General features: G+C 38.0%; 1 protein-coding gene and 1 long non-coding RNA gene across 11 annotated transcripts in view; one reads left to right on the top strand and one right to left on the bottom strand.

The window, feature by feature from the left end:
* LOC128704328 (phosphoribosyl pyrophosphate synthase-associated protein 2) overlaps window positions 1-21,965 on the top strand; it is a 42,761-nt gene extending 20,796 nt beyond the window's left edge. For 7 of the 8 annotated variants that reach the window (XM_070103192.1, XM_070103189.1, XM_070103196.1 and 4 more), the window contains 4 exons: window positions 15,739-15,926; window positions 16,988-17,134; window positions 18,352-19,989; window positions 20,041-21,965. In XM_070103192.1, the coding sequence (XP_069959293.1) occupies window positions 15,739-15,926; window positions 16,988-17,134; window positions 18,352-18,510 (494 nt within the window). In that variant the 3' untranslated portion in view covers window positions 18,511-19,989; window positions 20,041-21,965. Of the gene's footprint in view, window positions 1-15,738; window positions 15,927-16,987; window positions 17,135-18,351 lie in introns of all 8 variants that reach the window. The other variant, XM_053799488.2, reaches the window with a different exon arrangement.
* LOC128704331 (uncharacterized) overlaps window positions 2,746-25,852 on the bottom strand; it is a 54,989-nt gene continuing 31,882 nt past the window's right edge. For all 3 annotated transcript variants that reach the window (XR_008409442.2, XR_008409443.2, XR_008409441.2), the window contains exon 3: window positions 2,746-3,309. This is a non-coding gene — a long non-coding RNA (uncharacterized lncRNA). The remainder of the gene's footprint in view (window positions 3,310-25,852) is intronic.

Consider the following 25,852-nt stretch of genomic DNA (forward strand, 5'->3'; position numbering starts at 1 on the left):
ATGGTCTGGTGATACCAACAAGATGTGGAAAAAGGCACTTATGTACAGTTTAGGACATTTATTAAAGGAAATGTTTTGCCATGTCTTCAAGACTGAAGAAGCTACTCATGGCAAAACATTTCCTGTAATAAACGTCTTGAACTGTCTGTAAGTGTCTTTTCCCACAATGGTGATGTTATCAGTCGCTGCTACTGAAGAATTGGTTCTTGGAGTGTTTTCTATATTGTGTCTGTGTTATTTGTGGTTGTCTAGTTGATGGCATGGAGATTTGATATATAAATAATGGGAAACATCCCAGATTACATAGCCTTTACTGTTTCATACAAAATATTGGAGTTATATTTAAAACAGTTCTAATTGTATGTTAAGATTTTCTTAAGTATATATTTTTAATTCTTTGATAATTATCTTTAAAATGTGTTTTTTTATCTGCTATATTATATGTATTTAAATGCATAAAAGATACAAGGAAAGATTTAGAAAACAAATTCAATTTAGAATTAGTCATATCTTCACTGAAGATTGACTTTTATTTAAGGAAAAGCTACAAAAAACATAAGCTGTTTGCAACAGTAAACATTTGGTGAGTGAGTAACAAGCTAGGAGACAGAGGGTCTTCAGGCCTTGATGCAACTTGTGGACGACTGCATAAGTTTTTGTGGAAATGCTTCATTAACCCTTAAACGGTCCAAACAGATCGACGTTCAAATTCGTAGCTACGAAAGTAGATCTACTTTTTTTTACATATTTTCAAATATAACAAAAAAAATGTAGATAAAAGTTTTTTTTACACGTTTTCACATGTAAAACAAAAAAGAAGATCTACATTTTTTTACATACATTCAGATGTTGAAAAAACGTATATATACGTTTGGACCATTTAAGGGTTAAATATTGGATGGTAAGCCAGGACCATGGTCTTAACTTTTTACAAGTTAGGTGGTTCACACGTTTTAGTGTAATGTTTATGTAGTCACACATTTTAGTGTAATGTTTATGTAAAGTGGTTGACAGCAAGCATCCAGCGAGGTAGTATTGAAAATGTTTGTGTTGGTTGACAACAAGTTTCCAGGGAGGTGGTGTGAAGTAAAAGGACACAAGTGCAACTAATGTGACATTTTATTGTGGCAACGTTTTGCTCTCCAGGAGCTTTATCAAGCCATTACAATAAAATGTCACATTAGTTGCACTTGTGTTCTTTTACTTTACATATTGTCGGTAATTCTACCAACTTTATATTACAGGGAGGTGGTGTTAAAAACAAAACAGGCCTGTTAAATATTTTGTAATAACAGGATTGCTGGTCCTTCTGGCATGAACTTGCAAGATAATACGGAAATCTTGCAAACCTCTACTTCAATTCAGTACATTCTGTTCTTAACTTTTCTGTGTGTTTTTAATTGTTCTAATTCCTGCAATATTTCCTTTGTAATTCGGAAGGTTTAGTACAGACTTGGCCACAGGGAGGATGATCATAGGTCTCTTGAACAGTTGCTATAGTAGATAAAGAGGCATATTTTCATATTAGGGCTTGGCTTTATTCACTTATCACAAACCTCATTCTGTATTCTCTTAGTCTCTCCATCATGAGACAGTGTGTATATAATTTGAAGGGGGTACTACAGTGCAGTATATCTACATGAAAGTGAAACATTGATGCTATTCAGTTTTGCAGATATTGTTTGAATTTCTTTAATATGGTGTGTGTGTGTGTACGTGTATGCTTGTATTTACAAATGTTTAGGAATACAAAGTTATGAGTTAGGAAATAAGTTATCTGTATATTTATTAAAAATAATTTGCATGAAAGAATAGGTTCACAATATTGTGAATGTAAAAATTGTTTGAGGAGTATTGGTGTCTATTCTGGAAACGTCACTCGAGTAAGACCACTTCTGTACTCATTAGGTCATTGAATGTACTGAAGATTTTGTACTCCCTGCAGCCTAGTTGGTATGATAATGGCATTGTATGAATGAAGTTACCAGATCAGTCTCAAGTACTCTCTACACTGATTAACTATATTCTGTAAGAACAGTTCAGGAGATTGAAGACATGTAAGCCTTGCTATCAGCTGTAAAGATAAACCAGATCATCAGCACATATGTGAGTTTAATGAATTTATACTGGGCAGGAATAACTGACTAGGATAGTGATGGCCCATAGTTCTGGTCACTGTTCTTAGAATATTTTCTTATCTGATGTTCATAAAATATTGTATTCCATGATCCTAATAAATTTCTTAACACTTCAGGTAGATTAAGAGAATGGATGACTGCTATGGGTGTGAGCAAAGTGCATAGATGATGGTAGTGTACCAAATGGTACACTATGGAAGACTTGTTTTGTGTTACCTTGTACCACTGGAAGAAACTGCAATGAGCAGTGGAATCACTATTAAAGATGTGTGTGCTACTCTGTACCACTGGAAGTCACTATAGTTAAACTACACTGATGTTGATTGTGTGCAGTGCATGTATGTTGAAGTCTTAGTCTTTTAATCTACCCCATAAAAATGGTAGGAGTATAAATTCTGAAGGATAATTGCTAGAAACATGTTTGAAACAGTATTATGTAAATGAGCTGATTCACTGCCATGTTAGCAAATATAAATGGAAATATTTTATGATGATGAATTTAAATATTTCATCTCTCTCCCCTCCCACAACCTCCTGTAGGAAATGGTGAGTATAACAGATGTTTAAAGGCTTGTAGCACCAGGTGTTTTCCATGTTATTTCTCACTGGTTCATGCATAGCTTTCGTATTCAAATTTCTCACAAGGTTTGGTCTATTGTATTTTCTGCGCAGCTGTAATCCAACTGTATTTTTAATTTGTCAGTGTGGATCATAGTAGCTTGTCTTTACTCTAGAACCAACCTTGTGCAAGGGGTTCTCCGTGTCTCACCTTAGTGGCAAACACACTGGAATTTATCATTAAACTACTGAATATGATGCATAAACTGAAATGATGTATAAAGATGTGTGTAGTCTGGATAAGGAACACTAAACAAATATATCGTGCTATTATATTACCTTTATAAACAGATGCTCAAGTTATTTTACATGATATAAAACAGTAAAGAAATATTCTGATGTCATTAATAGATCTGAAAGACAAATATTTTTAACTGTCTGAATGATATTCAAATCCAAGCACAGTCTTGTGATTTACATTTCTCATTTGTGCTGCTGCAGCTGTTGTTGATATCGGTACAGTGACTTATCCACAGTACTGTAGATTTGCATCAGTAGATCCTCTTAGAGTGCCTTGCACACGTGGCTTTTGGGATGAGCCTACAACCAGCATCTATAAATATGCAATATATAAAATATATACATTTACATTGAATCGTGTTAGCTGTGATGATATATACTCGAGTATAAGTTGAGGTTTTAATACTAATTTTTTTAAGCAAAAGCTAATCATTTGACCTCTTCATGATTAATGCTTTAGAGAGGTTGAAATCTTGACATATTGAGAGCCTACTGCATACCTAATTCCAATTTCTTTGGTACATCAAGAGCAAAGTTTCCATCCTCAAGAATAACTAATATTTTATTTATATTTTCAATTTATTAATATGAAATGCAGCTCATGATTGCATAAGATAATGTAAATACATATTATTGAAGTTATTATGTTGTGGGAAAGGATGCTGAAGGTAACTGTGTGGAGATAGAGAAGGGCTACAGTAAGATGAATCAAATTAAGGAGTGCAGAAAGAGGGTGTCATGTCAATGATAAGTCTACAGTTCTTTACCCTTCTCTGCCATACAAACATGTTAGACGAGGGCAGGACCTGTCTACCATGAACCAGCAGGCCTATTGCAGATAGGTTCCTGTGTAAAGGAAGTTTCAGCACTGTTTTTTATATATTTAATACTTTTGAAGTTTTAAAATCCCTCAGAAACTGGGGTAGACTTACAGTGAGTTACATGAAAAATTGTTTGGTTAGGGATTGACCTATACACATCATTGGTTTATACTCGAGTATATATGGTAGTTGGAATATTAATCATAGTAGTTGCAGTGTTCAATATATGGGTTATTTAATGTAACCTTATATTCTGTAGAGGTGTTGAAGGGTTTTGTTAGAAGTGCAGCTGCTGTACACTCATGGAAAAATGTTAGTTCAGTTGCAAATATGTTTGGAGATCATCACACTTAGCATTTCTACTGCTAGTGTGAAAGCCTCTTTTTTGAGCTTGTAAGGAGGGGCATGGCATATGCTTTACTGCCTCTGAGCTGCAAACTATTGTCCATAACTGTGCATCGTTTGTTAGCAATTAGCAAATCCATATTTATGTTATCAGCAGCTTATTTTGGACCTTAGTCTGCACTTATCATTTGCACTCAACCTGCACCCATCACATGTACTCCATCTGTCTCAAGGCAAAAACATCTACTTGCATTGTGCATCTGTTGTGGTTAGCATTCATATTATGTTTGGCTCAGGGTGATATACTCTGAATTTTGAGATTTTGTCAGAATTTAAGCCCTACTGATGTCTTGGTTGGGCTCTGGGCACTATGATGAGTATTTTTCAAAATGAATACTGCCAGTGTGATGAAGACAGATTATTTTAGTTAGGGTACTGACTGATGATGAGCTGTGACTTGGACAGATGATCTGAACTGGGGTGCTGACTGGTTATCTCATGTGTTGTACTTGAAAAAATCTGTCGCTCTTCTGTTATATTTCAGTTGTGATTGACATGTGATTGATCTTTGAACAAGAATATGCATTTTTTTTTTTTTCAACCAATCGGCCATCTCCCACCGAGGTAGGGTGACCCAAAAAGAAAATACTTTCATCATCATTCAACACTTTCATCTCACTCATATGTAATCACTGTTTTTGCAGAGGCGCCCAAATACAACAGTTTAGAAGCCTCGGTGGGAGACGGCTGACTTGTTGAAAAAAAAAAAAAATATAACATATCCCTCCAAACTGCCAATATCCCAAACCCCTCCTTTAAAGTGCAGGCATTGTACTTCCCATTTCCAGTACTCAAATCCAGCTATATAAAAATAACCAGTTTCCCTGAATCTCTTCACTGAATATTACCCTGCTCACACTCCAGCATCTCGTCAGGTCCCAAAAACCATTCATCTCCATTCATTCCTATCTAACACGCTCACGCACGCTTGCTGGAAGTCCAAGCCCCTCACCCACAAAACCTCCTTTACCCCCTCCCTCCAACTTTTTCGAGGACAACCCCTACCCCACCTTCATTCCCCTACAGATTTATATGCTCGCTATGTCATTCTACTTTTATCCATTCTCTCTAAATGACAAAACCACCTCAACAACCCCTCTTCAGCATTTATCAATAAAGTAAAAATTAATATTTTAAATTCACAACTAACTCACAATTGGAAATGGATGGCAGGCACTGCATTCATCCTTCCTGGACCATTATAAATGGCCCTGGATGGACTTCAATGTAGTTTAGTTTCCCTTCCCAATTTTTGGGTTAGCTGTGAATTGTTTTAATCACAATACTGCTGCTTTTGTTCTTTCATATTCAGAATGTATTTTTTTCTGAACTATAGAGACAGGGCTTATAAGTCTTAGCAGTCAGCCCTAGAGCACCTCATGCTGGTGTGTGATGAGCCTGAGGACTTTCACTGTGTCTAGTGAAATGTCTCTGTAATAAGTCATAAGACAACTTCATACATATGCAGCAGTACTTACAGTTTTGTGCTTTCATTGCTTGGTACAGTATTTCTAACTCATTTAGTTAACAAGTAAAGATGAGGTAGTGATAAATTAATGACTTCAGTTGGCACTGTGTTGCAGCATTTTTGTTCACTAGTAGGTGGAACTGTTGAGATACAAACAGCAAATATCCGGTATCCATATAAGACACATCTAGCAAGTATGGCAAAATAGATGGTTAACCCTTTCAGGGTTTTCAGCATACTGGTACAGCTTACACACCAGGGTTATTGACATAATAGAACGCCTAAATTCTAGCGCCTTCAAATCGAGCGAGAGAAAGCTGGTAGGCCTACATATGAAAGAATGGGTCTCTGTGGTCAGTGTGCACAGTATAAAAAAATTCCTGCAGCACACAGTGCGTAATGAGAAAAAAAAAACTTTGTGTTTTTGGATTAAAACAGCGAATTTGCACTGTATTTTCGTATGGTATTTAAGGTTGTATTCTAGTTTTCCTGGTCTCATTTTATAAAATGGAAGACATATTACAGAAATTGAGATGATAGTGATTGGTTTCACAATGAAAAGTACCTTGAAATTGAGCTCAAAGCAGCAGAAATGTTCGATTTTTATCAAAGTTCAAAAGTAAACAAATCATGCCAAGCGTCCTATACACATCAACTGGTGAGTCAAACATTCTTTCACAAGTGCACTGATATTATTTATACCATTTCTACACTAATGCAGTAGTCTGCATAATAGTAAATCTTCTATTTTTTGTAAGAATAAAAATTCAAAGTGGAAAGCAAAAGAAATATAAGAGGGTCCTGGGGATGTGACTGACAAACAGAGAACTTGTTATTTTAGTGCCAGGAATGTCTGTCTTATTTATTCTGGACCCTATTTGGAAATTGGCATCTTCTGAAATTTGTGTGAAATTGGCAAAATTGCCAATTTCTAACCACTTTATTGGATAGTTGAAATTGGTAAATGGGTGGTTTCTTGTACTCATTCGATAGAAAAAATGGAGTTCTAGCGAAATAAATATGATTTTTGTCTACTAGTACACAGGAATTGGCCGAAAATAGGGCTCAGTGTTGGCGAAATCGCCGATGTGTAAACATCGGTGAGACCACTAACTTCGCAAGAGCATAATTCCATAAGTTTCCCATCAAATTTTATACTTTTGGTGTCATTATGATCGGGAAAAGATTCTCTTATCATTTCTCAGGGTCAAAAAATTTTCGACCCTGAGAACAAGTTTAGGAGAGGGCCTCTTGACATTGAAAGGGTTAATAATAGAAAAGTAGCCAGCACTGTAGAACATAGAAGGAGCTCATGAAGAAATGGTGTCTCAAGAAATCGTAATGACACGATTACAAACAAACCATACCCCCGGCCAGGATTGAACCCGCGGTCATAGAGTCTCAAAACGCGACGGGCTGGAGTTTTGAGACTATGACCGCGGGTTCAATCCCAGCCGGGGGTATGGTAAGAAATGGTGTCATGGTGTATGCTCAGTGCAGGCTCCAGTAATGCTCCAGCAGATAATGATGTGGCAGCTATGCTCTCATGGTCAGCCCCTCAAGGAGAGCTAATATAAATAGTGTAAAACATCTTTCTTTCAACACACCGGCCGTATCCTACCGAGGCGGGGTGGCCCAAAAAGAAAAACGAAAGTAGTGTAAAACATGTAAATGAAAATTTCATCTACCACCATACAGGTTCAGTGCTTTTTAATATAATAATGATGTAGTAATATCTCCATTGACTAGCTTTTTATACCTTGGCAATTAATTCTTTAATATTATGCATATTCTTGAGTATAGGCCAAGGTTCTAAGACCAAAATTTTAGGCAGAAAATAGGGAGTAGACATGCTCATGGGTAATACTTTTGGGAGTTCAAATCCTTATACAGCATCTCCTCACTTAACAATGGAGTTCCGTTCCTAAGACCACATCAGTAAACGAATTCATCACTAAGCAAGGCGTATACTATATTGGTAGTGTGTCAACCATCTTTGATGTTGTTTTAATGTCACCTTTGCACCATTTATAACGGTTTTAGTATATTTTTAAATGTTTATACAGTAGTGTACAGTGTATTGTAATAAACAGAATAGAGGAAATCAGCTCCAATATATACATTATTCAGGTATGAATACTGGTCAGACAGCTCGTCGTAAGTTCGAGTCGTTGGTAAATGAGTACGTCGCTAAGTGGGGAGAGGCTGTATTGTAGTTCCATATGCAGCATCCTCTTCCCTCAGTTTGTTGACAAGCAAAGTTGCCGGGGCCTCCTCCCCAGAAACTGGCAACCCATTCATATGTTCTTATGTAATGGTTGAGCACGAGTATTACCTGCCTTTCATGAGCCAGTAAACTTACTGCTGTACTCCTCTATTCTTATGTTTATCAAGTGTCATAAATATTTTGTCACAAATATTTTGATGTTTTTTAGGGTATTTGTACATTTCCTGAATTTCTTTTCAAGTTTCTCGTGGAATATTTCCACTGTTGGAATCATTTGACCCCTATAATAGTCCCTCAAGACCAAGGGCAGACTTACATAGTGTACAAGATACTGTACATGAAAATTTAAGGATTTTTGGGTAAAAAATCAGGGGTGAAGGTAAACGTGTTGTTGCATTGTATTCAAGTATATACAGTATTCATTTCCAGATTTAAAACAGCTGCAGTTTATCCATAACTGTTGTCATTAGAAAATATACTGATGTATCATATTTCTTGTGTACTAAGTGCTAGGATTCAAACGAATCCTCAAGCAAAGCATTGTACAATATAAAGTCAACCGAGTACTTTCCTAGGCTCTCTCTCCATCCTCATCAGTCATATGTCATTTGATATCCAGTCAAGACTGCTCTAGTCCATATAAACTGCTATTATATATTTATATACATTTGTTTCAGCTTGTACTTTACCTTTCCAAACTATTCCTCCTCCTCTTTTGAGTTGGTGAGGTGGGAAGTAGAGTGCCTGCCCTCTGAAGGATGGGTTGGAATGTTGAGGTTCAGGTCATTGCATTATGATGTCAATGTACTTTTAGAAATATAGCTAAGGAATAAGTGATGGAGAATGTGTTCTCTTCTCTGGGTCATCCTACCTTGGTGATAAATAGCCTATGTGGTAAATGTAATGTAAGATCCCATCACAAGAGCCTTTTCTTTCTGGTTCCATCAGACATTTACATTACAAGTTCCTTTGCAAGGCTTGCAGATGTTTTGGCATTGCTAGAATGAAGACAGAATAAATATACAACTAAAACTATTTTTTTAAGTCAAGAAAGTAGTGTATAGGTTGCTTAAACAATCAAAGAATGTCAAGCCAGGTACATGTATATGTGTATGACAGAAGCTTGCAGTAGATGTTTATTAATGTATATCATACATACAGAAGCGTTAAAGTACACTAAAAACAGTAATGAGTAGAATACGTACGTAGTTTTAACATACGCTATATATTACCAAACTCGACAGCTTTCTCGTGCCAAAACAACGCAACGCAAAAAAGAAAACACCTTCACCATTTTTCACTCAGTCGCCTACCTTTCAGAAGTGTGCTGACCTTACTCTCAGTCCCCACAAATAGTTTTCATTGCAATGATAATATATGATAATGTATCAGATCTGTTAAAATTATGATGTTTTAGCTTGTGATATAACTTGTCCCTGTAACTTATAACTCCACCCTGTAACTTGTGATATAACTCCCTGTAACTTATGATGTAACTCCCCATAACATATAGCTCCCTATAACTTATGATATAACTTCTCCCTGTAATTTATATTATAGCTAGTAATAAATTTCATTATATTTTAGTTACTTATAATATTTTACTATATAAAGTTCATTATTATTTTTTTTTTTTTATTATCACACCGGCCGATTCCCACCAAGGCAGGGTGGCCCGAAAAAGAAAAACTTTCACCATCATTCACTCCATCACTGTCTTGCCAGAAGGGTGCTTTACACTACAGTTTTTAAACTGCAACATTAACACCCCTCCTTCAGAGTGCAGGCACTGTACTTCCCATCTCCAGGACTCAAGTCCGGCCTGCCGGTTTCCCTGAATCCCTTCATAAATGTTACTTTGCTCACACTCCAACAGCACGTCAAGTATTAAAAACCATTTGTCTCCATTCACTCCTATCAAACACGCTCACGCATGCCTGCTGGAAGTCCAAGCCCCTCGCACACAAAACCTCCTTTACCCCCTCCCTCCAACCCTTCCTAGGCCGACCCCTACCCCGCCTTCCTTCCACTACAGACTGATACACTCTTGAAGTCATTCTGTTTCGCTCCATTCTCTCTACATGTCCGAACCACCTCAACAACCCTTCCTCAGCCCTCTGGACAACAGTTTTGGTAATCCCGCACCTCCTCCTAAAGTTCATATATTTTGTATTGGTAAAATATTTTAAATAGTGTTGTCATTTAGATGATTTGTATGTGACACACATTTGTATACTGTGTACATTTGTATGTTATGTACAGTTATATACTATATACTTTTGTACATTATACACCTTTGTACACCGTATATATTCATATGCTATATGTATTTGTATGCTATATACATTTGTGTGTTATACGCATTCTTATGCTCTGTGCATTAGAAGCTGGCCCCGGATTATTTTTATTCTTTTTACTGTGGCCATATTATGGCAGATAAGTTTTATGTTCCTGGGTAGTAGGTTGGTAGACAGCAACCACCCAGGCAGGTACCACCCTCCTGCCAAGTGAGTGTAAAATGGAAACCTATAATCATTTTACATGATGGTAGGATTGCTGGTGTCTTTTTTCTGTCTCATAAATATGCAAGGTTTCAGGTACATCTTGCTAATTCTTACACTTAGGTCACACTACACATACATGTTTTTTTTTTTTTTTTTCAACAAGTCGGCCGTCTCCTACCCAAAAAAGAAAGAAAATCCCCAAAAAGAAAATACTTTCATCATCATTCAACACTTTCACCACACTCACACATTATCACTGTTTTTGCAGAGGTGCTCAGAATACAACAGTTTAGAAGCATATACATATAAAGATACACAACATATCCCTCCAAACTGCCAATATCCCAAACCCCCTCCTTTAAAGTGCAGGCATTGTACTTCCCATTTCCAGGACTCAAGTCCGACTATATGAAAATAACCGGTTTCCCTGAATCCCTTCACTAAATATTACCCTGCTCACACTCCAACAGATCGTCAGGTCCCAAGTACCATTCGTCTCCATTCACTCCTATCTAACACGCTCACCCACGCTTGCTGGAAGTCCAAGCCCCTCGCCCACAAAACCTCCTTTACCCCCTCTCTCCAACCCTTTCAAGGACGACCCCTACCCCGCCTTCCTTCCCCTATAGATTTATATGCTTTCCATGTCATTCTACTTTGATCCATTCTCTCTAAATGACCAAACCACCTCAACAACCCCTCTTCTGCCCTCTGACTAATACTTTTATTAACTCTACACCTTTTCCTAATTTCCACACTCCGAATTTTCTGCATAATATTTACACCACACATTGCCCTTAAACAGGACATCTCCACTGCCTCCAACCGTCTCCTCGCTGCTGCATTTACCACCCAAGCTTCACACCCATATAAGACTGTTGGTACTACTATACTTTCAAAATTCCCTTCTGTGCCTCCATAGATAATGTTTTTTGATTCCACATATACCTCAATGCACCACTCACCTTTTTTTCCTCATCAATTCTGTGATTAACCTCATCCTTCATAAATCTATCCGCCGACACGTCAACTCCCAAGTACAGTATCTGAAAACATTCACTTCTTCCATACTCCTCCTCCCCAATTTGATATCCAATTTTTCTTTATCTAAATCATTTGATACTCTCATCACCTTACTCTTTTCTATGTTCACTTTCAACTTTCTACCTTTACACACATTCCCAAACTCATCCACTAACCTTTGCAATTTTTCTTTAGAACCTCCCATAAGCACAGTATCATCAGCAAAAAGTAACTGTGTTAATTCCCATTTTGAATTTGATTCCCCGAAATTTAATCCCACCCCTCTCCCGAACACCCTAGCATTTACTTCCTTTACAACCCCATCTATAAATATATTAAACAACCATGGTGACATTACACATCCCTGTCTAAGACCTACTTTTACTGGGAAGTAGTCTCCCTCTCTTCTACACACCCTAACCTGAGCCTCACTATCCTCATAACTCTTTACAGCATTTAATAACTTACCACCTATTCCATATACTTGCAACATCTGCCACATTGCTCCTCTATCCACTCTATCATATGCCTTTTCTAAATCCATAAATGCAATAAAAACTTCCCTACCTTTATCTAAATACTGTTCACATACATGTATATGGTTCAATGTAAACACTTGATCTACACATCCCCTACCCACTCTGAAACCTCCTTGCTCATCCGCAATCCTACATTCTGTCTTACCTCTAATTCTTTCAATTATAACCCTACCGTACACTTTTCCTGGTATACTCAGTAAACTTATTCCTCTATAATTTTTACAATCTCTTTTGTCCCCTTTCCCTTTATATAAAGGGACTATACATGCTCTCTGCCAATCCCTAGGTACCTTCCCCTCTTTCATACATTTATTAAACAAAAGTACCAACCACTCCAACACTATATCCCTCCCTGCTTTTAACATTTCTGTCATGATCCCATCAGTTCCAGCTGCTTTACCCCCTTTCATTCTCCGTAATGCCTCACGTACCTCCCCCACATTTACGTTCTGCTCTTCTTCACTCCTAAAAGATGGTATACCTCCCTGACCAGTGCATGAAATTACCGCCTCTCTCTCTTCCTTAACATTTAAAAGTTCCTCAAAATATTCTCGCCATCTACCTAATACATGTACCTCCATCTCCCCATCTACTAACTCCCCTACTCTGTTTTTAACTGACAAATCCATACTTTCCCTAGGCTTTCTTAACTTGTTTAACTCCAAAAATTTTTCTTATTTTCATTAAAATTTCTTGACAGTGCCTCTCCCACTCTATCATGTGCTCTCCTTTTGCACTCTCTCGCCACCCTCTTCACCTTTCTTTTACTCTCCATATACTCTGCTCTTCTTATAACACTTCTGCTTTATAAAAACCTCTCATAAGCTACCTTTTTCTCTTTTATCACACCTTTTACTTCATCATTCCACCAATCACTTCTCTTTCCTCCTGCCCCCACCCTCCTGTAACCACAAACTTCTGCCCCACATTCTAATACTGCATTTTTAAAACTATTCCAACCCTCTTCAACCCCCCCCACTACTCATCTTTGCACTAGCCCACCTTTCTGCCAATAGTCGCTTATATCTCACCCGAACTACATACATGTACAAGCCTATATATACACACACCCATCTGGGTTTTCTTCTATTTTCTTACTAGTTCTTGTTCTTGTTTATTTCCTTTTATCTCCATGGGGAAATGGAACAGAATTCTTCTTGCGTAAGCTATGCGTGTTGTAAGAGGCGACTAAAATGCCAGGAGCAAGGGGCTAGTACCCCTTCTCCTGTATAAATTACTAAATTTAAAAAGAGAAACTTTTGTTTTTCTTTTTGGGCCACCCCGCCTCGGTGGGATATGTCCGGTTTGTTGAAAGAAAGAAAAACATGCTAGTTTTCAGGTATGTCTTGCTACTTCTACTTACACTTAGGTTACACTTCACTTGCATGTACAAGCATATATATACACACCCCTCTGGAGTTTCTTCTATTTTCTTACTAGTTCTTGTTCCTGTTTATTTCCTCTTATCTCCATGGGAAGGTGAAACAGAATTCTTCCTCTGTAAGCCATGTGTGTTGTAAGAGGCGACTAACATCCTGGGAGAAGAGGGCTAGTAACCCCTTCTGCATACATTACTAAAGTTATGAAGAGAAACTTGTTTTTCTTTTTGGGCCACCCTGCCTTGGTGGGATACAGCCAGTTTGTTGAAAGAAGAAGATATAAAGTATGTGATCCTATAATTCTTCATAATTTGTTTGTTGTATATACACTCATTTAGTGGCTACTTTATTAGGTACATCCTTTTAGCACTGGGTAGAGCCTCCCATTGACACAATAACGGCCTGAATTTCTCATGATATAGATTCAACAAGGTGCTGGAAACATTCTCTTAAGATCTTGGTCCATGCTCACATGATAGCATCACAGTTGCTGCAGATTTTTCAGCTGCATGTTGCAGCAAAAAAACTATTCATCAGACCAGGTGACATTTTTCCAGTCTTCAGCTGGCTGGTTTTGGTGAGCCTGTGCTCACTGTAGCCTCAATTCCTGTTTATAGCTGACCGGTAGAACCCTGTGTGGTCTTCTGCAGCTGTATCCCATCCACTACAAGGTTTGATGTGTTGTGCATTCAGAGGCATTCTTCTGTATATCACTGTTGTAATGTAAGGTTATTTGAATGAGTCACCTTTCTGTCAGGTGGAACCAGTCTGGCCATTCTTCTCTGAGTTTTCTCATTAACAATGCATTTTTGACACAGAACTGCCTCTCAGTAGAGGTTTTGTGTTTTTTATACCATTCTCTGTAAACTCTTAGACACTGTTGTGCATGAAAATCACAGGAGATATGTAGTTTCTGAGATACTCAAAATTCCTCGTCTGGTACCAACAATCATTCTACGGTCAAAGTCACTTAGATCACATTTCCTCCCCATTCTGATGTTTAGTCTCAACAACAACTGAAGCTCTTGACCATGTCTGCATGCTTTTACTCATTGAGGTGCTACCATGTGATTGGCTGATTAGATACATATTTGCATTAATGAGCAGGTATACAGATGTACCTAATAAAGTGAACAATGAGTGCATATATACTTATATAACCTTTGATAATTTCCTCAAAAATGGCAAGCATTAGGTGCTTACATCAGGACGTTGTTACTTGAAAGACACGGGATGACTGACATGTATTTAGATGAATCTGGGTTGCATGTGTTTCCCATGGCTATCCATGTAGTATTCATTCAGTCATTAATTAACTCTGAAGAGTAACACTTATCAACAAGCCATGTGCTTAAGGTAAGCTTATACAGCAACTCACAAACTTAAAAATTAATTGTATTTCTGGAGCTTCAACTTACAAATAAGTTACATTTGTGCAGTATAAACTTACAAACCAGTTAGTGCAGAGGACAATAGTGAAAGGTTTCACATCTGAATACTGCTACTGCACACAAGCAGCTGTATTTTTTTTTTCAACAAGTCGGCCGTCTCCCACATTTGTAAGTGTGGATGTTTGTAACTTGGTGACCTCCTATAATACTGGGCTTTCAGTTCAATAACTTAGCTACATTATAGTTCTCAACTAGTTGACACTGGGATAAATGAATGAAAGCTGATATGCCTCCTTAATTGTCTGAATGACTACTCTTGCAGAAAGTATACATTGTTATGCCTTCTGCCTTCATTGATCATGCAGTTTGAATCCTGGCTTGTTGATAAAATCACCTTCCTTATGGCTAAGTTGTGCATACTTATGTTTGTCATTATGATCATTATTTTATCACAATTATTAACATCATTACTATCATCAACTCCATGGTTAACACCACCAAGAACATCACCACTATCATCATCCCTATTGTTAACACTACCATGTCATCACCACTGTCATCTACCTTGACACACATTATTTCTTCAGGGAATTCTTTAGTTATTATCACCATATTTTATCAGTATCATGTTTGTTTTGGTCATGATTACTGTTGTTGCTGCATATTATTGTCATTATTACCTGTGAGTGTGGTAATTACCCATGTGTTGCACCCTGAGAGCATCAGTTCTGCTTCCCACCTCCACTGCTCCTCCTCTTCCAGACTGTATTGCTCTTGTAACAACCTTGCATGCTGCTCCCTAGCACTCTACCATTTCTGAGTTTCCCTTAGATCTTAACTACTGCTGCTAACTCCCTTTGATCATAACTTCAGTACTGCTCTGGGCTTTCCCTTGGATCTTAACTTTAGCTCCTGATTCCCTTAGCTACTGCTATTGGTTCCCATGAATCTTAACTACTGCCCCTGACTCTCCTTTGGATCATAGGAATCGCAGTCATTCATGGAGAGCAGAAAACCAATGAGGACGAGCAGGCTGATGGCCGCAACTCGCCACCACTGGTTGAGCACTCTCGTATCATGGATGTTGGAGTTGGAGTACCTGCCCTGGCTGCCAAGGAGAAACCTCCCATTAATGTGGTTGGTGATGTTGGAGGTCGCATTGCCATCATGGTGGTAAGTGGATGCCTCTCTAAAGTTTATACTTGTATAAATATTATGTTTTGTAGTTACAGGAATAGAACTATACAAAGGATGTCCCAGCATTAGTGTTTGTAGTCATAGGAACAGAATTATGCTCGTGGTGTTGTCTCCATTGCTTGTAGCGACAGGAAAAGTTATGCCGGTCGTGTCTCGTCTTCAATGTTTATAGTTACAGAAGCAGCACTGTATGACCTTTATGGGTTTAGCACTTAGTTATGATTATAATAATAATAATGTAGTTACAGCAACATAACTATGCTAGTGGTGTCTCAGCATCAGTGTTTAGTTTGTTAAATACAGTAATTTTAAGTTTCCAGTTATTGGGGGGAGGGACACCACTACCTTATGGATCCCATTCTAGCAGTCTGCAATCCTATTCATAAAGGAATATATTTTAGACTCATTTCATCATTCCTAGTTGATAGTGATAGTTAGTCTTGTCTTAGTCTCCTGCTATTTATCATTGGATTATGTGGGACAGTATTTGATTGTGTACCTGTGATAGTCCCTCCCTTACAGTGAAGAAACTTCTATCATTCCTTCAACACCACTTGTCTCTGAGGAAATGGTATAGTGATACCGACAAGATGTGGAAAAAGACACTTATGTACAGCTCAGGACATTTATTAAAGGAAACGTTTCGCTACTCATGGCGAAACTTAATGATATTAAGTTCTAGTACTTTAATTGTAATGTTAACCAGTTGTTGTAGTCAACAACTCTGGTAGATACTCACACCCAAAAAATTAACTGTAATGAATGGGTAATTCTTGTAGACATGCTGATGTAAACACCGGAGTGTATCATAGTATTTCTTTATTCTATTTCAAATTACTTCCCAATATGTTTTTTTTTTTTTTTTATCCTGAGTATATTGTTACTGGCTCAGCACATAAAATTAGATTTTATTGTTTCTTGCCCAATCCTTAAAAAAAAAAAAAAATTAATACTGTGTAAACAGTAGTAGTGTGTGCATGTTTCATTTTTGATAAAGAGAAATGAAGTTGAGAATAAGCTTGTTTTTTTCTTATCAGGATGACATGATCGATGATGTTGCTTCCTTTGTGGCAGCGGCCGAGGTGTTGAAGGACCGCGGGGCATACAAGATATATGTAATGGCTACCCATGGTTTGCTCTCATCTGATGCCCCAAGGCTTATTGATGATTCTCCCATTGATGAGGTAGTCACAGCCAGTGCCAGTTTTAGAGTTAAGCTAAGTAAAGTACAGCTTAGGGTGTCACAGTGAGGAATGCTACACCTCAATTTACACTAAGAAAATACCATTTTTCAAGATACATTAGTGTCACTTGATAAATATAGAAGATATGGGAAAAATCATGCATTTGTGCAACCCCTACCACACCTTCCCTCCATTAAAGATTTATACACCCTCCAAGTCATCCTATTTTGCTCCATCCTCTCTAAATGCCCAAACTACCTTAACAATCCCTCCTCAGCTCTCTGGATAATACTCTTAGTAATTCTGCACCTCCTCTTCAAATCTCCACTACCTCCAACCTCCTTGCTGCAACATTCACAGCCCATGCCTCACACCCATATAAGAGTTGTTGGTACCACTATACAGTGGACCCCCGGTTAACGATATTTTTTCACTCCAGAAGTATGTTCAAGTGCCAGTACTGACCGAATTTGTTCCCATAAGGAATATTGTGAAGTAGATTAGTCCATTTCAGACCCCCAAACATACACGTACAAACGCACTTACATAAATACACTTACATAATTGGTCGCATTCGGAGGTGATCGTTATGCGGGGGTCCACTGTACTTTCATACATTACCCTTGTTGCCTCTATGGATAACATTCTATGTCTCCACAGATACCTCAGTGCACTACCCACCTTTCTTCCCTCATCAATTCTATGGGTCACCTTGTCCTTCATTAACCCTTTCACCAACAAATCCACTCCCAAATATCTGAACACATCCACTTCTTCCATACTCCCTCCCTCCAGTCTGATATCCTTGCTCTTATCTATGTTCACTTGCAGCTTCCCTTACACAACCTCCCAAATTTATGCACTAACCTTTGCAACTTCTCTTCGGAATCTCCCAAAAGCACAGTGTCATCAGCAAAAAGTAACTGTGCCAACTTCCATTTTGTATTTGATTCTGCATATTTTAATCCCTCACTTCTCCCCACACCTTTCCTTAATGGAGGTAATAACCTAAAATATTTTCATATTGCCCAAACCTTTATAATGTGACTTGACATGATGTTATGATGTTACATATGAGTGCTAACCTCAGACTATATTGTTTATACATGTATATGGTGTCATCAAAATTCCTGATTTAAGATAGACTAAAATTTATTTCTTTTTGAAATAAATTGATTTGACATGACCTCCATTGTCTTGTTTCTCTTACCCTCCAGGTGGTGGTGACCAACACAGTGCCCCATGAGATTCAGAAGATGCAGTGTCATAAGATTAAAACAGTTGACATCAGCATCCTCCTGGCAGAGTCCATTCGTCGCATCCACAACAATGAAAGCATGAGTTACCTCTTCCGTAATGTTACGCTTGAAGATTAAGCTGCCAAGTAGCTATTAAAGCATTGTTCCATTACATGCACACACCATATGTATAAATGTGTACACATGCATTTGTATATATATAAACATATGATTTGTTTGTCCAGTATATTCATTATCTATGTAATGTAAAAACACTAACTACTACTTACTATGTATACTGTATAAATCACATAGGCAAAAAGATCAAATGAAAACATCTGCTTTTCAAATTGTCTTCTATTACTTGCTTCACCTTTCAGTGTTATGTCTGGCTTCTGCACATTTCTTAATAAAAGTTAGAATGTGACAGCTCATTCAGTTTTGCGTTTCGGATCAAAAATCTTGGTTATTAAGTATTAAATTGCTATGATGATGAATTTTAACTTAGGTTTTGACCCAGTAATTTGTAACCCTAAGCTATGGTATCTAAACTGTAACAGATATTCTTGAGTGTGTTACATTCCTTCTGTACTGTGCTGCCTGGGTGTGATTCCATCAGCTACCAGCCCAAAACTTATGGAACATTAACATAACAAGAGGACACGCCTATAAATTAGGGAAAAAAAAAAACTGCTGAGAGAACACTAGAATTTTTCTCACAGAGTGGTAAATCAATGAAATGAGCTCTGTATAGTCCTTGTGGCTTAGCGCTTCTTTTTGATTATAATAATAATAATGAAATGAGCTAAAGAAGAGATAGTAAGTGCTACTTCTAAAAACTTTCAAAATCTTTACAATAGACTAAATACAACTGGAGATAGGACTGTCGTATGTTTAGCTCTTCCCCTAAAGCTACAGATAGGTGACCCCTTGCTCTTTAATGTAAATATGTGCAGGCTTACCTCATTAACTGAACTCTGCATCCCACTTTAATATTTATTATCTAAGGCATGATTTTCCATACTTGTATTTACATCTTTGTATTTCATGTGAATTTGAAAAGGAGTTGTGTGTTAGGGACTGGTATGCAGTACAACCCAGGTGGGTTTAGCACTTATTTTTTAATACTGTATAGTAATAATTGGTACTAGTATACTACTTGTGTTTCACTTGTAATAATGTAAGTCTGTGTTCTTTATGCTACAAGTATATTTAGTTTTGTCACTGGTTCAAAATATTTTGTCTTAAAAGCCAGTGTATGTAGTTATCATTTTCATTATTTCTTTAGTACAAAGCAGAATAAAAAAAAATTTTAAGTATTTGCCTCTGTAATGAGACTTAGATTTAGTGGTACTGTTTAACTCTGGGGTACATACACTGGATGGTAAGAAATCACTATAAAATGTATGACTACAAAATAGAAAAATACAACAATGAGAAAACCAGTAGAAATACCTGAGCAATTTCAAAGGAGCATTAGTAAATGCATGAAAGCCTTAGGATATTTCTATTATTTTTCAATTATATTTTTTCATACACAGTATAGTATATCTGTATTTCTAGCATGAATAAAAGATAAAACACTTAGTGTAGTGTTCTCTCAAGCATATTTTATAGGCCAACTGGCTTAGCGCTTCTTTTTGATTATAATAATAATAATAATTATAGGCCAACTCTCCTTACATTGCCAGACTTTCAACTGAGTTACACTTACTATTACATAAAAAGCTTTCTGTACTTACACTTAGTATATCACTGACACATGCCAGTATATATGCTTTACTACTACAGTGGACCCTTCACATAAGTTCACTCTAGTTCAATTTACCTCCCATCAACATACACATGCTCTCATTTTATCGTTATACCTTACTCTGTACATGCACATGAAGCTTGTCCCACTTCATCCCTGACACATGCTGCTAGGAGATGAACCAAGCCAACTTTGACCCCTGGTATATTCTACTTGGTATAGTATTTACAATATTTGTGTAGTATCCTACATTATGTATGTGTGTAGTATCCTACCTTGTGCATTTGTGTAGTATCGTACATTATGTATTTGTATAGTATCCTACCTCGTGCATTTGTGTAGTATCCTATATTATGTATTTGTATAGTATCCTACCTTGTGCATTTGTGTAGTATCCTATATTATGTATTTGTTCACAGACCTGTATATACATACATACAGTAGTTCCTTCCTGAAACCTACCATGTTTTATAAACATGTGTTATAGTGAATAACCTACAAGAAAAAAAGAAGTTAGATTCCAGAGCTATTACATGTTAAAAATTATTATAAAAACTTGCAATCTGAATTATCCAAACACTCCGTATTTCACGCTTTGGCAGGTGTGAAGTTTAATCAGTGGATGTTACTGCAGTCTCTGCATAACAGCACTTGTGTTGGTTGGTCAAAGTATTGTGTAAAACATCTCTGTGCTATCCAGCATTGATTTGTACAGTTGACGCTATATTAGTGTAAGCTATTAACGATCCCATTTCAGGTTGAGGAGGGTGTTTCAAATTTACAATGTCTTAAAAGTTAATAACCCATTTTACTAGAAATTCACTAGTAGTATATCAGTGTTTTGTTGCCTTAAATATAAAATTTCATTCCAACGAGGTTTTTTACACTTGAACATACATGTGGAGAGCTGTTTCCCTACCTCAGCTCACTTCAAGATGTAGCAATCTAAGATATATTACCATCCCCAGGATGCCACTTACAACTTTACTAACATACAAAATAATTAATTTTCTTTATATTGCCTTTAGGATTTCATTCCCAAGTGATCATTAAAACTAAGATGTTCATAAATTGTGAACCTCTCTATTTCCCTTTTGAGCCAACTTATCTTATGTCAAAGTTGTGTTGTGCTACAGAAACAACTTGTTGAATACAAGTTTTATAAGGGTCTGCTGTATGATAGGTATTTTTCTCTTTTTCACTTTAAAGAGTAAGCTTGACAGTTTTCATATTTTTCTTTAACAAGGAACAAAAACATTAACTAAATTGCTTATATCATAGAAATAGTTTTAACAATAATAGTACAACATATATGTACTGTAATGTGCATAGTTATACTCTTAGTAATTTGTCACCAAGAGTAACTTTATACTAATTAAAATTTAAGTACAGTGGACCCCCGGTTAATGATATTTTTTCATTCCAGAAGTATGTTCAGGTGCCAGTACTGACCGAATTTGTTCCCATAAGGAATATTGTGAATTAGATTAGTCCATTTCAGACCCCCAAACATACACGTACAAACGCACTTACATGAATACACTTACATAATTGGTCGCGTTGGGAGGTGAACACGTACAAACGCACTTACATAAATACACTTACATAATTGGTCGCATTGGGAGCTGAACACGTACAAACGCACTTACATAAATACACTTACATAATTGGTCGCATTGGGAGGTGATCATAAAGCGGAGGTCCACTGTACTTATAATTTTAAAATATGTATTTAGTTTCCTTCGTTAAAGTCTGAGGAGTGATTGCAAATTAATTTGTGGTACATACAGTTATAAAGTGCGGTTCTGGTCATAATAGCTAAAATAAAAATTCCTCTTTATTTTTTTCTTATTTAACCTAATTTGCTTGAAATATTAAGTTCAGATTAAGTGAAGAGGTCAATAAGATCAGGAAGTTTACAAATATTTGGAGAGGTGATCTGCTGATGCTGATGTCTGAAGGTCAGTGTGATGCTGATGTGAAGGTCAGTGTGATACTGATGTGAAGGTCAGTGTGATGCTGAAGTGTGAAGGTCAATGTGGTGCTGATGTGAAGGTCAGTGTGATGCTGAAGTGTGAAGGTCAGTGTGGTGCTGATGTGAAGGTCAGTGTGATGCTGAAGTGTGAAGGTCAGTGTGGTGCTGATGTGAAGGTCAGTGTGATGCTGATGTGAAGGTCAGTGTGATGCTGAAGTGTGAAGGTCAGTGTGGTGCTGATGTGAAGGTCAGTGTGATGCTGAAGTGTGAAGGTCAGTGTGGTGCTGATGTGAAGGTCAGTGTGATGCTGAAGTGTGAAGGTCAGTGTGGTGCTGATGTGAAGGTCAGTGTGATGCTGAAGTGTGAAGGTACAACTGAATACTCTTGAAAATTTCGGCTCAGAATGCCCCATAAAGATTTAGTGTTTTTTTTTTTTGTGAATATAATAATATACACAAACAATAAAGATTATAGTAGGTAGCAGTTGCCAGTACTCAGATAAAATAAGAGTTATACTTCAGTGACGGTTTTTAAGCTCATAACCAAAGGACCCGGGTTCTATCCCGGAGTAGAGCCAGACGTACAGCACATCTTTACACTTGCTGGCTACTGGTCTTATTAACCTAGCAGTATATAGATCCCTGGGTGATAAGACACACGTGCAACAGTTGGGTATTTTTATTATTGAAACGTTTTGACCCCTCAAGGAAGGTTCCTTGATGTTGATGAGGGGCTCTTGATTTAGGGAATTGGATCTGTGCTCCAGTTCCCTGAATTAAGCCTGAATGCCTTCCACATCCCCCCCCCCCGGCGCTGTATAATCCTCCGGGTTTAGCGCTTCCCCCTTGATTATAATAATAATAATAATAATAATAATAAAACGTTTTGCCCACACAGTAGACTTCTTCAGTCAAATACAGAGGCAGCAGGTCGTAAGCAGTCCATCAACTTTGGAGAAATAGTATTTGAAGTAGTCAGTCCCTCAGCCAGAAGAAGAGTTTAGCTCCATGGAGCTGAGGGACTGACCACCTCAAATACTATTTCTCCAAAGTTGATGGACTGCTTACACCTGCTGCCTCTGTATTTGACTGAAGAAGTCTACTGTGTGGGTGAAACGTTTCAACAATAAAGATACCCAACTGTTGCACATGTGTCTTGTCGGTATTTTTATACCATTTTTAACATCCCTGGGCATTTCGGGTGGCATCCTGGGGAAGGACTTCAAAACCCACAGGGGAAGTAAGCCACACTGACTGTCTTAAGTTATCCTGAGTTATTAACTCTCCAGATTAATCCATTAAAAAAAAAAATTCTTCATAAAGCCCGTCTTAGTGCGGGCCAGCTGGTGACGTCATCAGGTGACGTCACCAGTAGCCACCTGTTGCATATATGGACCAGCTGATTGACCAGTAAAGGGAGTTGGGGAGGGAAGGGTGGCAGGGGGCAAGGGAGGAACTAAGGGCGATGGTGATGGGAGAGGTTTAATATAAATGGGTTAATGGGAACGTACATGAAGGTAGGTAATGGGGAAGTCTGGTAATGTAATGGGTATGAATGAAATATTAGTTAGGGACAAATTAGACAGGTGTCTGTCAAATTAAGGCCTTCAGAGGAACCTACACCAGTCTGCCTCTCCTGGCTACCATTCTACAGCTCATAACCGAAAGGATCCGGGTTCAATTGTGGGCGGGGCTGAGATTCACAAGGAAATGTCTCAAAATTTAACAGTAAATAAATACTTCTGAGTTGCTGGTGGGTGGCATCCTGGGGGAGGAGTTTAGGAGCCTAACTGAAATAATCAATATTGTCTTTCATAGGTTATTAACCACAATGGAAACCAGTCACCATATCTGACCCTTTTTTTTTTTGATTATCCTAAATAATTTAGACTATGTGTACCTGTGCCTAAATGAACTTAATGGGAAGATAATGTTCCTTATAACCCACTACCTCCCCCCAGGTCAGTCTGCATTATGTACTAAAGAGGCCAAGTGCCTATTTAACAAGAGTCTTTGACAGTTGTTAACATTAACCTGGACTCCCCAAGTTGAGTGAAGGATTATTATTATAATCAAGGGGGAAGCGCTAAACCCGGAGGATTATACAGCTCCTGGGGGGGAGGATGTGGAAGGCATTCAGACTTAATTCGGGGAACTGGAGCACAGATCCAATTCCCTAAATCAAGAGCCTCTCACCAACATCAAGGAACCTTCCCTGAGGGGTTGAGTGAAGGAGAGACCGGAACATAACTGTGAACCATCACCCCCCCTCACACCCCCTTACACCCCTCACCCACCCACACCCACCCTCACCCACCCTCACCCCCCCCTCCCCCTGCCTCTCACACAAAGAAACTCGACATGTCTCCCCGAGGACTCATTCATACCTATATATATATCTATGACCTTTCATTGCCTATATTTTGTTTAATTTCCAGTGGGCACAGTAGTTACATAAATCACTCCACTGGTTTACACTCTGTGAAGAACAATTTACAATAATTTTGTTGTAGCTGTGGCTGGTACAACGAAATTTTTATCTAATCTTCTGGTCAGACTTAAAATTACCTGATAATTACTAGACAATGAGACTAAAATAGCAATATTCTTGCTTGCCATATTTGACATTTAAAAAATTGAACAATTTGGTATATGACTTATGATATTTTGAGATTAATGCAAGTTGAAATAGATTCATAGTGTGAACATTCACTCTGAATATTAATATCATTTGGATCAATATGATTATTAATGATAAATCAACTTTCAACATAAATTGTCCAAGATGCAACATCCCCCCAATGAAAAGCAGGGGTGTCACTAGCACGTTAAGAGACCATACAATAAGTGTCAGGGGCCCGAGACTGTTCAACTGCCTCCCAGCACACATAAGGGGGATTACCAACAGACCCCTGGCAGTCTTCAAGCTGGCACTGGACAAGCACCTAAAGTCAGTTCCTGATCAGCCGGGCTGTGGCTCGTACGTTGGTTTGCGTGCAGCCAGCAGTAACAGCCTGGTTGATCAGGCTCTGATCCACCAGGAGGCCTGGTCACAGACCGGGCCGCGGGGGCGTTGACCCCCGGAACTCTCTCCAGGTAAAACTCTAGGAATATTATATATATATATATATATATATATATATATATATATATATATATATATATATGGCTGAAGGGGAATTTTTTGCATCGTCTGGGAGTTCCAAATTTTAGGAGCCTTAATTTGCATGGAGTTCCTGACAATGTAAATACCTGGAGGTAATTATTTCCTGTGTTGTATCTATGTGTTGTTTAGTGTTGCAGTTGTCCAGCAGGTGTTGAGCTCAGGCTCTGGCTGAGTGTCCTCTATATATTACCTGGAGTTTACCTGGAGAGAGTTCCGGGGGTCAACGCCCCCGCGGCCCGGTCTGTGACCAGGCCTCCTGGTGGATCAGAGCCTGATCAACCAGGCTGTTACTGCTGGCTGCACGCAAACCAACGTACGAGCCACAGCCCGGCTGATCAGGAACTGACTTTAGGTGCTTGTCCAGTGCCAGCTTGAAGACTGCCAGGGGTCTGTTGGTAATCCCCCTTATGTATGCTGGGAGGCAGTTGAACAGTCTCGGGCCCCTGACACTTATTGTATGGTCTCTTTAACGTGCTAGTGACACCCCTGAATATTAGTAAATGTGGTGTAGTGAATATTAGTATATATAGATGTCTTGTATACTTATACTTAAATAATGGATGTGTATTGTCTGGAACTTAACTGGC

Source organism: Cherax quadricarinatus, chromosome 84 (assembly GCF_038502225.1).
Source record: "Cherax quadricarinatus isolate ZL_2023a chromosome 84, ASM3850222v1, whole genome shotgun sequence".
NCBI classification, from domain to species: Eukaryota; Metazoa; Arthropoda; class Malacostraca; order Decapoda; family Parastacidae; genus Cherax; species Cherax quadricarinatus.